This window comes from Myxocyprinus asiaticus, chromosome 12 (genome assembly GCF_019703515.2).
Source record: "Myxocyprinus asiaticus isolate MX2 ecotype Aquarium Trade chromosome 12, UBuf_Myxa_2, whole genome shotgun sequence".
In the NCBI taxonomy this organism is placed as follows: domain Eukaryota; kingdom Metazoa; phylum Chordata; class Actinopteri; order Cypriniformes; family Catostomidae; genus Myxocyprinus; species Myxocyprinus asiaticus.
In genome coordinates this window covers 799,788-815,401 of record NC_059355.1, presented here as the reverse complement: position 1 = coordinate 815,401, position 15,614 = coordinate 799,788, and the positions used below count along the sequence as shown (strand labels likewise).

Below are 15,614 nucleotides of genomic sequence, written 5' to 3'. Positions count from 1 at the left end.
GTTCAAAGCTCACCAGAGGTTAAAATAAAACACTGAGAATGACAGTCAAACGAAATGAAGTGCACTGTATCAAAAAAATCTACAAAAACTATTTGATCTGATTAAGGTAAAGAAATCAAATCAAGCTCAGTTAAAGTGACCTCTCTTGCATGTCTGTGTCATAAAAGTAAAAGGCGTAGAAGACTGACTTTTATCTTGTTACTCTCCAGCAAATAGCAACTAGTGTTTGGGTTCATGCTATCACAGTATGAATAGCAGAGAACAGGTTTTTCACATTTCAACTGTTCCCTTGGCCTTGAGGAGAATCGTCACAGTGTAGCTTAAGATCCCTCTGTCTGAAGACAGCTCTAAAATAGGTTGATCTGCTTCTCACGTGTTTGAACAACTGTGCTCAGTGTCACCACTACTCAGATTTTACCTTGAATTATTTTTTACTGGATATATTTAAGAATTATATTGTTTCAAGTGATCAAAACTCAAAATTGTCCAAATTATTATTCAGTGTTCTCTGTGAGATTTTCTGTGAGGGTTTGGATGGCACCTGTTTTCACACAATATGAAGTGTAAGCTTGACAAAGAACAAACAATAGATATTATGTTATCAAATGCCTGACCTTGGCTACGCAGTTATCTGTGTGTCTGGTTGTTTCCCAGTATTTGCCAGAACTATACTGACATAAAGAAGATCAGTTTAGCCACTTGCCAATTCACATATAACAAAATGTGTAAATGCTGAGAAAAATAGCTTACATGAGTGGCTTTTGCTTTAAGTTGTGACAGAAACAGTACCAAAATTGTTCATCATGTAAAAGTAAACGAAAAATGTCTTGAAAATTTCAATAAATGGCATACGCCCAACAATATGCCAAAGAAATCAAAAGTTTTATAACCATTAGCATTTTTGAATATAGTTGTGTTTAATGAACACTAAGTGGCACTGGCACCAATCTTTACCTTCAGGACATTGTGCTGATGACACATTTAGTTTCCCAACAATTTGCCAATGTGTTTATAAAATACAGAATTTTACGGCGAAATTCAAAATGGCTGAAGCCCAATATGGCCGGCATAAAAACATTTCATTTGACTCTGAATACCCCAAAGAATCTCATAATTTTAGTTCAAAAAAGTCATTTTTCATAAATTATTTAGGCAAATACATATATATATATATATTCAAGTGGTGAACCTGCAGCAAACCTTTGGTGACAATGAAGAGTTTGCCACAAAGCTCTACTGCATGTGAAAGTAATGCGTGGCGAATTTGCGGCAAATTGCGGCAAGTTTGACAGAACTTGCTCAGGTGCTCAGGTAAGACATATAGTGGCTAAGACATATACCAAGTTTCATTTAAATACGCCAAAGTGTTGCTAATATATATATATATATATATAGCCTCACCCTGAAATTCATTGAAGTGTCATATGAGAACAGTTTTGTCTATCAAAAAGCGTAGAGTGTCCCTAAATGATACATACCATATTCCATGCGAATCTGACATTCGCATGAAGTTAGAAAGGCATAGGAGTTCTGATTAGAGTTAGAGACTGCAAATTTGCCATGGTTGATGTTCAGACTCTTCCCTATCAGTGTGCCAAATTTCACTACTTTCCTCATAAGCGTTCTATCCATGGCAGTAACCAGCTATGAGGTCCGGACCTCTGTAAATTTTTCATTTTCAACAAATTTACGTAATTTGAAGCTATATATAACTAAATGGAAAAATCAGCAGTTGAAAACCTCTCTTTTGAGTGATTGTGTTCACTGTGTGAGAGAGAATGGTAAACTGTAAATTATTTAGAGCCTACGGAAGCCCGTTTTGTCCATGGTCTATCATCTATCATGTCTTGTTTTCTTGTGATCACAACTTAATTTTCTTATGATCTCAACATAACAAAAGTTGTTTTCTCGTGATTACGACTTAAGTGTAAATCACTGCAGAATCATTCCAGAGACGTCGTTCAATATTGCAATGTAAGAGGAGCAGGGGCGCATCACATATCTCATTAATCAAGTCCAGATGGCAGCTGAAATTGCTTTGTGCCATTGAAGCACTGTATCGGAGCGTCAATCATTTTGGGAAAAAATATGTGATCTGTGATGTCCGAAGCTTCATCAAATCACGTTACTGCTTCGGATATGTGGTTAAAAAGAAGCGCAAATCCCAGTACAAGTTTGAACCCAATACAGTCACATAAGCACATATCAATCCCATTTTAATAAAATGTTACAGCCCATCCCACAAGCCTATTTATTATCCAATAATGCCGTTAAAAAAAAGCCCAATCATATAGATTTGCACTCTTCAACATTAGTAAGATAAGGCCCATCCTCTCTGGACATGCTACACAACTGCTTGTTCAGTCTCTTTTCTTTTCCAGACTGGATTACTGTAATACTCTTTTAGCCGGCCTTCCTGCATGCACGATCAGGCCTCTGCAAATGATCCAGAATGCAGCAGCACGTCTGGTCTTCAAGAAATTGCTAAAGACACAACTTTTCCATGAGCACTTAATCCTACACTATTTATACTATATATATATATATATATATATATATATATATATATATATATATATATATATATATATATGTTTGCACTCTAATCTCTGTCTTAGCAAGTACTTTTCTAATACAACAGAAAAATCTTATTGCAGCACTTAAATTACTGTCTCCTTAAGATGAATCGCTTATGTTGTATTCTTCCTTATTTTGTAAGTCGCTTTGGATAAAATCATCTGCTAAATGAACAAATTTAAATATAAAGATGCAATAGAGACAGTGCCAGTGTGCGACATACATAAAAGCTTCCGCAGACATTATTTTCTGGTCGCTAAAAGGATGCCCGGATGCGGCCCTTTCTGGACTTTGGAATGGATGCTTGAATCAGACACTCGTAAAGTCTTCATACAAGATAGTTGCTCAGAGACAAATCTTATCTCATGTCTGTCCTCTTGACCAGTTTGTGTCAATCAACCTGAAAGATACGAACTTTCTCGCACAAATATCCCCTCACCAAAGGCCATTCTTCAGTTTTGCCTTTGAAGGGGCTGCATACTAGTTCAAAGTCCTGTCCTTCAGCTTGTCCTTAGATCCCTGCACAATCACGAAAAGTGTCAATGCTGTGCTTGCTCCACTGAGGCTGAGTGGTGTCTGTGTTTTGAACTAATTTGAAGACTGGTTGCTCGGGCGACATGGGACATAAAAAGCCTGGAACAGCTTGCAGTCTTCCTAACTCTAAGAGCTTTTCAGTTAGTCATGTAGGGCTTTCACAAACTGATCTGGACAGACAACAGTGCAGTTGTGTAATGTGTAAACCACCAGGGGGGAGTTCCGTAGCATCCGATGTTGAATCTGCCATGCCAACTTCTCCTCTGGTGCGAGAAGCATCTCCTGTCAATACGTGTGTTGCACTTCTCCGGTCACCTGAACTGTGGTGCAGATCTGCTCTTGCATCAGGAAGATTCCACCGAGGGGGGATCTGCTCTCACAGGCCCGAGGCACTATCTGGCACCCTCGGCTGGAGCTGTGAAGACTCTATGTCTGGCCCCTGAATGGGGCTTTGACACAGATAGGTAGTCGCAGCCGGTTGTCACAGCCAGTGCTCGACACCATACTACAGGCCAGGGCCCCATAAAAGAGGTGGCTATGTAAAAGATAATGTACAGTTAGCTAGCTGTTATCACACAATAAACCACGACAGGGTACTCAGGACCCTGACATGAAGCCCTGAATCGGTTTATTGAGCGATAACAACTGACTGACTGTACATTAACCCACTTATTACAAGTCTACTAACCAAATAAATAAATGCATGGACATAAAATATTGGTTTGCATTGAAATTATGTAATTTGAGAAGATAGAAATCGCTGAACAGCTGGAATCAACCTGGAATCAACAGAGTTCTGTTGGTGTTTATTTTGTAAATAGGACTGTCTGACTTCTCGTTATTTCACCTATTATAAGAATACTTGCCAAATAAACAAATAAATGCACATGAAACATTGATTTGAGTTGAAATTATTTTATTAGCTTACTTGTAGAGATTGCACAGTGATCCGAGAAGCAGGAGAGACGGCTCACAGAACCCAGATGAGCATCAGATACGTCTAAATTCCCCAGATGTGCAGTTGTTACAGAGCAATATCTGACCACTGGATAGCACCAGTGACCAATCAAAATAGAGTATTCCAGACAGCCGTGTAATAAATGCCTTGAAATGGTAAGTTTTTGCTGACTGGTCTTTCAGGCCCTGTCAGTCCATGATTCTTGCTTATAATTCAGACCTGGTTTGCCAATCCTAGGTAAGGTTATGTGCCCAAGGTTCTGGCCACTCCCTTCAGAGCCCAGTGGTAACCTTACATGCTTTCTCTCCTCCTCCATTTGAATCGGACGAGGAGCAGAAACTGCATATGCTTTGCCCTGTGAGGGTGCTGCGCATGTACATTGACCGTACAAGGCAATTCAAGTTGCCAGATCAGCTCTTTGTCTGCTTTGAAGGCCATTCAAAAGATTTGGCCATCTCCAAGCAAATACATTATCACTGGGTTGTCAACGCCTTTGTGCTCGCTTTCAATTTGAAAGGTGTGCAGTGTCCCAGTGTGTTAAAGCCCACTCTCTCAGGAGTATGGCCTCCTCTGTGGCGTGCGCAAAGGCCTTGGAGGACATCTGCTTGGCTACAGGCTGGGCTTCCCCAAACACCTTTGCCAGGTTTCATAACTTGGATGTCTCTGACCTCTCTTCCCAGGTCTTCACTGCGAAGAAGTGTTGATTACTCTATGTCCACTGCCTGTTGGCTAGTGGCATTATTTTGTTTTGTCGGTCTACGTCCGTTCTCATTTCCCTTTCCCATGGCAGTGTGGGTGGAAGTTTGTGTTCAATGTTTCACTGCCAAGTTGGCTAGTGTCATTGTAATATCCATCATTTTAAGTGGCTATTAAGTTCCTTCTTTTCCTTTTTATTGTTCAATACGAAGGGGAGACTATGTCAATGCCTTTTTAACTATCCTGTCGGCTATTAGCCATTAACCCGTCCTTGTGAATCAGTAGCATGGTGTGATGGTAAACATTTCCCATACTGACAGCGAACTGGTGCAGTTTCAAACTGACCAACTTAAAAGGAAACACTTGGGTAGTGACTGTAACCTTGGTTTCCTGAAGGGAGGGAACAAGATGCTGCCGCGCAACTGACTTCTTACTGTTAGGGGTTATTTTATTTGTTTCATTTCATATTAATACGTTTTATTTTTCTGCAATTATATATAGCACAGATTCCCAATCTGGGGGAACAAACTGGATTTTGCTATGCTGATAGTAAAAGTTTGGATTTACTCAATCTGTATGTGTCCATAGACGTGATCCACACAGCCCATTTGTTATTGAAAATGTCTCTTGTAATACTCTTTCTGTTCTTTACAGTCAGTTGTTTGATTAATCGACATCCTTCCCCATCCCTACCTGAGTCTAGTGAGAAGGATGGCAATGAAACCGGTAAGCTTATGTGAAATCAGCTATAGTCTTAGCTTGCGCAAGCTAACTGTTTACCCATTGTCTTTTTATTTATTTTTCAATGATGGTAGCTAATGTTAGTTAGCAAGCTATTAAGCAAAGCTTTCCAAGTACTTATGGGGACTACAGTTGAAAATTAGTTCCTACATTAATGCATAAGGTATAAAATAAAAGAATCCCTATTGTATTACATTGTTTTCTTCCAAAAACTGGTACCTTGTTATTATATTTATATTTCACTTAAAGGTGCACTCAGTTTTCCTCCTAAAGAAATAAATTGTAATTTTGAAACATATATAAAATCATAAGCACTCACAATATGGAGATGAAGATTCCAGTAATATTAGTTACATTATAAAAGCAGTTTTATTCTACATGGAGAGGGTCCCCTCATGGGGGCAGCCATATTAGCATCACATGACAAGCCAAACTCTACTGGCTTAATCTTAGTAACCGCCCTATTATTGGACACTTTCACTCTTGGATTCAATTAATCATGGCTGACTGTGAACAGCAAATATCTAGAATGGGATCTGTAATCAAACATTTTGATTTTGAATGATGATGCATCCATGCCGCTAGGTGTAAGTAGATGACCAACATGACAAAAATACAAAAGTTACTGAGTGCACCTTTATTGATATAATTTAAGAATTTGATGATACACTAATGTTTTATTGTTAAATTATGTTAATTTGCTCAACTTTTAATTAATATCTAAACATAAATCTCAATGTAACTAATTATAACTAAGGTGTGTTTATGAGAGAATTTTCAATTTGCTCGCAAACGTTTGTAGATTTTGTTGCTCACATCTCACATAAGAAGTTTGCACCTTTTTTCCATGGCTTTTGGGCAGATTTTACAGTTATATTTGTGGGACTGCAATAAAAGTTTGGGTGCATACATTTTTACAATTACTATAAAATGTGGAAATTATTACAAGTAATCAAAACTGTGAAATGAGACAAATTGAAGTACGGAAATAAAAGGCTGGGTCCTATACCTTTTTTTTTTTTTTTTGAAGGGGCACCAAGTTCAGCCACCGCAATCCCAGTCCAACCAAGGCAACTATGTAAATATTGTATTCTAAAGCTGTTTTGCATTTCTCTAGTAGTGTTTTACTCATCCATAACATATTTCAACCACGAATATGGTCTTAAAGGGACAATTCACCCAAAAATGAAAATTCTCTCATTATTTACTCACCCTCATGTCATCCCAGCTGAATATGACTTTCTTTCTTCTGCAGAACACAAATTAAGATTTTTGGAAGAATATTTCAGCTCTGTAGGTCCATACAATGCAAGTGAATGGGTGCCAAAATTGTTATGCATAAAAGTACTCCATACGACTCCAGTGTTTTAATCCACATCTTCAGAAGTGATATGATAGGTGTGGGTGAGAAACAGATCAATATTTAAGTAATGTTTTATCATAAACTCTTCTCCCTGCCCAGTTCTGCATTAAGAATGTAAATCACCAAAAACACAAGAAGAAGAATGTGAAAGTGAATGTGGAGATTGACTCAGCACGTAAAAAAGGACTTCAATATTTATCTGTTTCTCACCCACATCTATCATATTGCTTCGGAAGACATGGATTAAAATACTGGAATCTGATGGATTGTTTTTATGCTGACTTGTGACTTTTTGGAGCTTCAAAATTTTGGCACCCATTCACTTGCATTGTATGGACCAACAGAGCTGAAATATTTGGGATCCACTTTATATTAGGCGGCCTTAACTACTATGTATTTAACCATTTGATACAATGTACATACATGTTGTTGCATTATAATTACATTTAAAGTACTTGCATTTAATTACATTTGTAGTTACACTGTTAACTTTACCCCTAACCCAACCCTTACCCCAAAACCTAACACTAGCCCCTTATCCTAAACCTACCCTTACTCCTAAACCTACCCATACCTCAACCTCAGTAGCAGCAAATGTGGGAATTTTGCAGAATAGTCAACATAGTAACATAGTCTGTACGTATTTAATGTTAGTACATAGTAGTTAAGGCCACCTAATATAAAGTGTGACCAATATTTGTCTAAATATCTTCATTTGAGTTCAGCACATAAAAGTATGTCATACACATCTGCGATGTAATGAGTGTAAGTAAATGAGAGAATTTTCATTTTTGGGTGAGCCAGCTCTTTAAATGTCTTAAATATGGCCGCACAATGCACTATATATGGATTTATTTATTTTTGGTTGCTTTTTATTGCAGAAATTTCAAATATAGGCACTAAAACATTATGACAAACATCTCAACTAAGCTGAGCAGACAACAACATAATGGTAAAGGAGGGGAAAAAGAGAATAAGAGTGAGAAAAAAATACATTCTTGTTGTAAATCAAAGTTAAGTTATTCTAAGGCTTTCTAATAAATTTAATAATTAAGTGGCATTCTTATTCTTCAATGAACTAAAAAACAAATGTACTTCATTCAAAAAAAGATTGAAAACAGGTTGGGTCTTCATAAATTTAGCTTTGTATACAAAAAAAATAGCCAGTATAATTATGCAATTTATAATATACTCCTTGTCTTTGTTTCCCATGATATTGGTATTATCATGGGAAATAAAGACAGTGTCTACTACATAGGGAAAGGGAGCGACCGATCAGACTGTTTAAGGGAACTGACTAAAAGCTTGATGCCAGCAACACGATTTTGCCGTGTCGTGTCTTGTAAACACACAGTCTCACGATCTCACAATCTCAGGTAAAATAAAGGTAAATGAAGAAAAGAGAGTGTTAAGATGTCACAAAACCTGTCAAATGCATTTCAGCACTTAGTAGATGAACAGCGACCAATCAAACAAAAACATACACCTAATAATATATATTAGACTATAAAAATGATTGACTGTTCCACAGAGATCAGACATAGTTGGCAAACGTTAACTGCACTGAAATTGATGCAATTAATTGGTTTTTATTTCCATAACACCGAGCCTTCCCTTGGTGCGTAAGCGTGACATACAAAGCAGCCACTGACAGAATTTAAACATGTGAATAAAGATTTCTGACACATGCATTCATTTGCACATGCAATAATCATTTAATTCAAAAATCGACAGAAGTTTAGATAATCCATTCAAAATCCTCTTGGCTCAAAAATCTGAGAACCATGCAGTAGCCAACATGTTAAACAAATCAAAACTATCTTATATTTACGTTCCTCAAAGTTGCTGCCCTTTGCCATTATAACATCTTTTTTTGCACACTCTTGGCATTCTCTCAACCAACTTAATGAGGTAGCCACCTGGAATGCATGAACAGGTTCACAAGGTAGATTTATGAGTAATCTATGTAATCCACACACACACGTGTGTGTGTGTGTGTGTGTGTGTGTGTGTGTGTGTGTGTATATATATATATATATATATATATATATATATATATATATAGCATGCAGGTCAGTGATAAATAATTTGTATTTTTTGAACATGTGACCAAGAAATATGAAAGTGACAAAAAGCTGAAGCTCACAAACAAGATATTTTATTTCAAATAAATACATTTAAAGAGCATTTATGTTTCTGTATTGTGTTATATTTTTTATGCTAGTTAGTTGTGTTAAAAATTGGTCTGTGCATCAATGAGATGATGTGTTATGGTGTGGTGTGTTGTGTTGCAGGCCGGGTGTGGTGTGCCGATCTGGGCCAGAAAGTCCAGACCGCCCCTGAATGTGTCAACACTGTTTTGAGGGTGTGGAAAGAGTCAGGTCAGTTTGCAATCAAGTGGAAATACAACAGATTTCCAAAAGTAAAACTGGACCCACATCTCTGATATTCTCATTGGTCAATGGATCCTGACGTCAAGAGTGAGTTGCAGCAAAAGTGTTAATTGGTCTTAACATATGTCATTACGTCCTTCAGTTGTACCATCTCTATTGAAATTAATGGATTCACAGCATTCTCTGATGTAGTATAAACTGTAGTGTGGCACCCTCAGGCCTCAGACACTGTAAAGCTGTGAAACTTTGTATACATTACATTGAATTGAAGATTAACTGTCCTCAATTAATTTGCTGTAGGAGCCCTTGAGTGTTTTGGACAAAGCTTTGATATCCATGCTGAATATTTCCACAAACATAAAATACTTTGATTTTAAAATATGATTAAATATACATGTATTTTGACAGACACAATGACACAGTATTAACCTACAGATTTTTTTTAATAACATTTTTTTAAACTTCTTTAGAAACAACAGGCAAAAGAAAAAAGAAAAAGAAAGAAAGAAAAGTTAAACTATTAGTTCTATGATACATTCACCTCAAATCAAACCCTCTCTTAACAAACATACATCACTCCATCAGTGCATTTCCTTCCTTCACTTCCTTGATGTTCACTTACTGTAACTCTGATTCAACATCACAGATCACCTTCCGTGAAAGTTGGTGGGCCAACTAGTAATACATAACTGAACCATGAATATGTTGTAGATGATATTCTAGGCAGAATGATAACATGTCCTACTTGGGTACAGGGACATAAAGGACTTTGGAATAGGTAGGAGAAATGTCAAAGTGTCTGATGGTGTTAATGTGAGCTTCCCAAAAATGAGGGCGATGCCAAAGTGTGGGGTTGGGCTTTTTTTCTCTCTGTCCATCTACTGTTTTAAAGGAATAGTTCACCCAAAAATGACAGTTCTCTCATCATTTACTCACCCTTATGCTGTCTCAAACTCATATGACTTTCTTAAGCAGAACACAAAGATTTATGAAAGACATATGATGTCAATGGGGACCAAAACTTTTCAAAGCTCCAAAAAGGACATAAAGGCATCATAAAGGCAATCCATCCAACTCATATGGTTTAATCCGTATCTTCTGAAGTGATATGATCAGTTTTGGAGAAACAGACCAGCTCCATGCATGCATCAAGTGCAAGTGTAATCAAGCATCTCTCGTGATCGCAGCAAGGAGACTGCTGATGGCATTGTATGATATAAACACATCATGCATTTAGGAAAACACAGACAGTCGTACGAGTTTGAGAATGCATGAGGGTGAGTAAATGATGAAAGAATTATAATTTTAAGGTGAACTTTAATAAATATTTTATAATCATAGATGGTAGAGACAAGGAAACTACAGTAAATGAATCAGCCTGATCTCATGAAAATTACATGACAGTGGCAACATTTTTGCAGTTTCCCAGTGAAATGTCCAGCGAGGGCGCCAAAAGCAAGTGAAAAGGTGAATGTTAGAGATTTAAATGAGTATAACGTACCTTCCTAACTTTAAACTTTAACCTAAACCTAACTGATAGTGTCTAAAAGCAAATGAGAGGTAAACAAAATAGATATCCTTACCCTAAACCAACACCTAAAGCTAACTTACAGTGTCCTAAGAGCAAATGCGACATTAACAACACATTTTCTAAAGCAACCACGTCATTTTGTGTCACTTCTATGACACTTCTATGTAGGTGGGTCTGTATTACAAGCATTAAAATTTATCGTTTTTCAAACAATGTGTTAGAGTAAAAGTGTTGTGACATCATAAAGCCGTTGAATAAAACGCACAGTTGTAGCGCCTCTAGATTTGTTTTCAAGGAAACTGTGGAGAAACGTACAACTTGCCACATAAAACTCAGTTCGCAAAAATGTAGTAATAGTAAAGGCTGATTGATACTTCTGCATTGAACCTACGCGTTGCTATGCCGGTTACGGTGCAGCCTGACATGCACCTCTTCAAAAATGTAACTTTGCATCGACACAGACCACAATAGCTGTAATTGGTCCACTTTGTGACCAGAGACCACCCCCCAGAATGATAACAAGAATATCTGAGGTAGTGTCACATTTTAAAATTATTTTAAGATCTATGCATCATATCACATTGTATTTGGACTCTGGAACAGTAAACAATTGACTTAATCGAGAGCAGTTGCTGTTTGTGTTTCATGAAGTTACAAGCAAAACATGAAAAAAAAAAAAAAATCTGTTTAGAGCTTATAAACCCTAAAATGTTTTTTTCTCTGGGTCTTAATTTTTAATTTGATATGTGAGTGAAATTATATCTGTTGTATTCCACTTGTGAACTTTATGATCTGCACGATGTTTTGACCGTATATTTGATACTATGTTGTACAGTAAATCGTATTTCATAAGTTATGGAAAGGAAAAGTACCTGGTAAGAGCAGGTTATACTGCTTATAGACCATTTCAAGGACTGTTCGGCAGTTTAAGGAAGTGACGTCTTTATCCCTTGAACATTTTCGGCTTGTTGTCAAGCTCATTCAAAACAACAGCGGGAGGCGCTTCATTCATAGTGACTTTAACACGATTAACATTACTAATGTTGATACGATTGTAATAGAGTATCATTATTCAAATTTAGACTATGTTGTTCGGTGGCTAGATGCTCCCTGGGTGCCTGGAACTAATGGAAATAAAAATAAAAATTGGTATATATTGCTGAAAGAGCAATCACAAATAGACACATGAACCGCTGCAGTGAAGCGAGATGGCTGGACAGGGGACTTTTAACCAGGACTTTTATCGGTGGGCCGGCCGTGAAACGGGGCAGAAAGGCCAAACACAACGCCCACACACATCACATCTCTGGCAAGTGAACGACATTTTGCCAACTAATTGTATGCTTCATAGGTTGAGTCGCTAGAGATCGCTCCCATTATAATGAATGAAGCTGCGCAAGTCATTTACATTTACATTTAGTAATTTAGCAGGCAACTTACAAATGAGGAACATAAGCAATTTGTCACACAAAAGTCAACAATATCTGCAGTATTGCACTGCCAAGTTCTCAGAGTAGCTGGAGTAGTATAAAAGCTAGTACAGAAGAGAGAGGCACACAAGGAATTTTTTTTGTACATAATTAAAAAAACCTTACCTTGTCTGCAAGTCACACGTTTGCAGCGTTAACAGCTTTAATGAATATAATAGGAGTGATCCAAAATTCCCGATCTTTCCGCTGAGGATATAATTGTGAGCATCTTAACTACGGTTTTATCGCCTCTCTCGCGTAGACGCTCAGTATCAACAACACGTCTGGAAAAGGCACCTCAGGTAAACGTTTGATGTTCTTTGAGAAAATTAGTTAACTAAAGAGTCTTATTTAAAGGATCCCGTTATCACATTGTTTATTTTCAGTTTTTACACATATCTTGTTTGTTCCATTTTAGCTAGACTGTAAAAGTACGCACTATAGTTATTTCATTTTGGCAGTTCTGGGTTTTAAAAATGCAGCTACAAGAAATGCTTCAGGGCAAGACATGCGCAGTACCGTTCTAATTTCTTTGTTATTGTTTACGTCCTTGAAATGGTCTACTATATATGCATTGTAAGGTCTTTAAAACGACACCTGTTTTGTGTTATTTAGGCACGTAGTTCTTAATTGATTTGATGATTTCTATTTCAGCACGGAACATCAAATGTATGCCAGAATATTTATTTATTATTATTTGAGAGACTCTAGAGCAAGCATACAGTAATTTCCAACTTTATTTTCTCCCAGCAATGCAGGAAACGTGTACAATATGTGTCTAAACTTTGAACTCACTTTTAATGCTTCAATAATTTAATAAATTCTTAAGAAATTCAGGAATTATATTGCTTTTGTTTATTTATTAAATGTATAATTAGCATTTTTGCTATGTTGTCTACTCACAGAATAATGTAGACACACCAATGGAGAATTATAAATGCAAACCAATGCGTTTGCCACTACGCTGAATCAGTGCTGTAGGTTAAACGCAGAAGTATAAATCAGCCTTAACGATCATTCTATGCCACTAGGTTGAAATTAATTGACAGGATGAAGGGCACAGTATGTATTAAATTCTAAATGTCTTTAGCAAACAAAACATTGCCTTTTGTTCATTCACATAAAAAACAGTGAATGACAGCTCTCCCTTTGACCAATAACACAATCCATTTCATTTGCAAGATCTATTTAATTCATTCTCATAATGGCAGCACTCATGGCAAATTTCTACATTTGTTGGTGTTCACTAAAATGTTTAAAACTTTTACATTTTAGCCAAAACAATTAGTTTTGACTTTTTCTGTAGACAATCCAATATTTTTTATATAGTTACCCGATAGTAATATCATGTCCAAACATTCAGTTAATGTCATTTATACATATTTCATTTCTATACAGTACATGCATATGTCTATGATTATCATTTCTAGAACCCTTTCATTAGATAGTAATGTAAAGATGTGTTTGTTAAAAATTAGCCTTTGACACAATAAGAAAAGAATGGACTGTGACCATTGCTTATGAAACAAACCTTATATTAAAAAACGAAAAAGATGTCTACTTTGTTACAGTTTAATAAAACCCTGTTTTGAAATGGACAAACAACACATAGAATTTAGAGACTGACATCAATCAATTTGGTCTATTTTTTGAAGTGAAAAGCTGAGTTCAGAGAAAAAGACTTACTCGTGAAGGTTTCTTGCAAGTAAACATACAAAATATTTTTTTCATACTTTACACAGAAGTATGAATAAAGTGGAATTTTGTGTGTTTTTAGCTGTATGATCTTATCTGTTTTTTGTTTGTTTTTTTGTGCTAAATGAAATAAAATAATTGTCCCAAAACTTTTTTTTTCTTAACTCTAACTTTGGATGTTGAATTATCATATCATATATATTTTTTCCCTTAATTTATTTATTTTTCTTCATATCATTCATTCATTTTTGAAAGCCCTACATCCTGACTAGAGTAATTGCCTTTTTAACTGTCATGTTTTACTTACTACCTTAAATTTTGGCACTTCCTTTTCACCCAGATCTTTATGGAGTCCCTTAAACAACAGCATTATTTTCAAGTCTTCATAAACAGTGAAAAGTAAGAACCCAACCTCCTAAATGTTATTTGACACATGCTATTATTATGTTTTTTGTTTAGTTTTTTTAAGTAACATGTATAAAGAATCATCCACATATGAATCACAAAATCCTCTTTGGTGGGAAAATTCACACTCATATGGAGAAACCAAGATGGCAGCTAGGTGGTCACTCAAAGTTTCTGGATGTCTGGCATGACTTTGGAAACAAAGTGGACAATGTCTGTCACAGGCTGGTCTGGTTCTAGCTCAGCGAACAGGTGACTCACATTATCAGTTGTGCTTCCTTGTTTTCGAGCCACAAACCCAAAAAGTCTGCAATGTAAACCAGAGGAAACATTCATTGAAGTTTTCAATGTCCGTAACTGAATTCATGTCAATGATTCAAAGTGGTATACTCACTTTGCTACCCCACCCTCTGCTTTATTCCACCTGTGAAGACAACAGGACATGAGGATCTTGCTAAAAGTAATGTCAAAACATATTACTGCAATGTAGTACATATGCCATGAAAAAACCTTAACAAAATACTTACTTCCGGTTTTGTGGGTCCACATTGCAGTATGTGATTGTATTGATCGGATAATGGCGTCTGAAAAAAATCCTACAAGGAAATGGTTTGGTTATTAGACACTTGTTAGACTTGTTAGAACTGCAGATTCAAGACAACGCCGAACAGCTGTAGATTTACCATTTAAACCATGTTAAAAATGAATCTTATTAAATCCACTCACTTCCTCTGATTGTCAGTGAGTGTGATGCCCTTTGTGGACACTTTGAAGCGGACAATAGTTTCCAAAGAAGCAGAATTGGAAGTAAGCGTCTCAGTGATGGCTTTTGCTACAGCCTGAGGACCAGTCAAAGATTCCACATCCACAGAGTTTATGTACAAAACATTACATGCTGTGGGATAGAAATAAAATAAGTGAGAGTCGGTTGCAGATTAAAATACTTTGTCCTGTGATGAGTTCAAACAACACCAAAACAGTACCACAAAAGGAATGAACAAAGCATACTTTAAAGCTATGATCTAGTACATCTGTTTATGAGGTTAAAAAAGCTTTATTTAGAACACACACAAAACAAGTCAAAACATTGTGGCGGTGGCACAGGCAATCCAGACACTATCTCCATTTTTCAGGACTGGTTTTGGGTGTGTATATGGTAAGAGTGGATGGTTTGTGGCTAGAGTTTAATTAACATGCAGGGATACAGGGTACCAGTGCCAGCTAGTGCTCTGGAACCAATGCTGAAAAAACA

The 15,614-nt window shown here is 36.6% G+C and overlaps 1 protein-coding gene across 2 annotated transcripts in view; it reads right to left on the bottom strand.

Moving 5' to 3' along the window:
* Positions 1–9,005: 9,005 nt before the first annotated feature.
* The window catches only part of tns1a (tensin 1a), a 42,475-nt gene continuing 35,866 nt past the window's right edge, over positions 9,006–15,614 (bottom strand). For both annotated transcript variants that reach the window (XM_051712572.1, XM_051712573.1), the window contains 4 exons: positions 15,089–15,257; positions 14,890–14,958; positions 14,757–14,786; positions 9,006–14,669 (listed from right to left, as the gene is read on the bottom strand). In XM_051712572.1, coding sequence (XP_051568532.1) covers positions 14,528–14,669; positions 14,757–14,786; positions 14,890–14,958; positions 15,089–15,257 — 410 coding nt within the window. In that variant the 3' untranslated portion in view covers positions 9,006–14,527. The remainder of the gene's footprint in view (positions 14,670–14,756; positions 14,787–14,889; positions 14,959–15,088; positions 15,258–15,614) is intronic.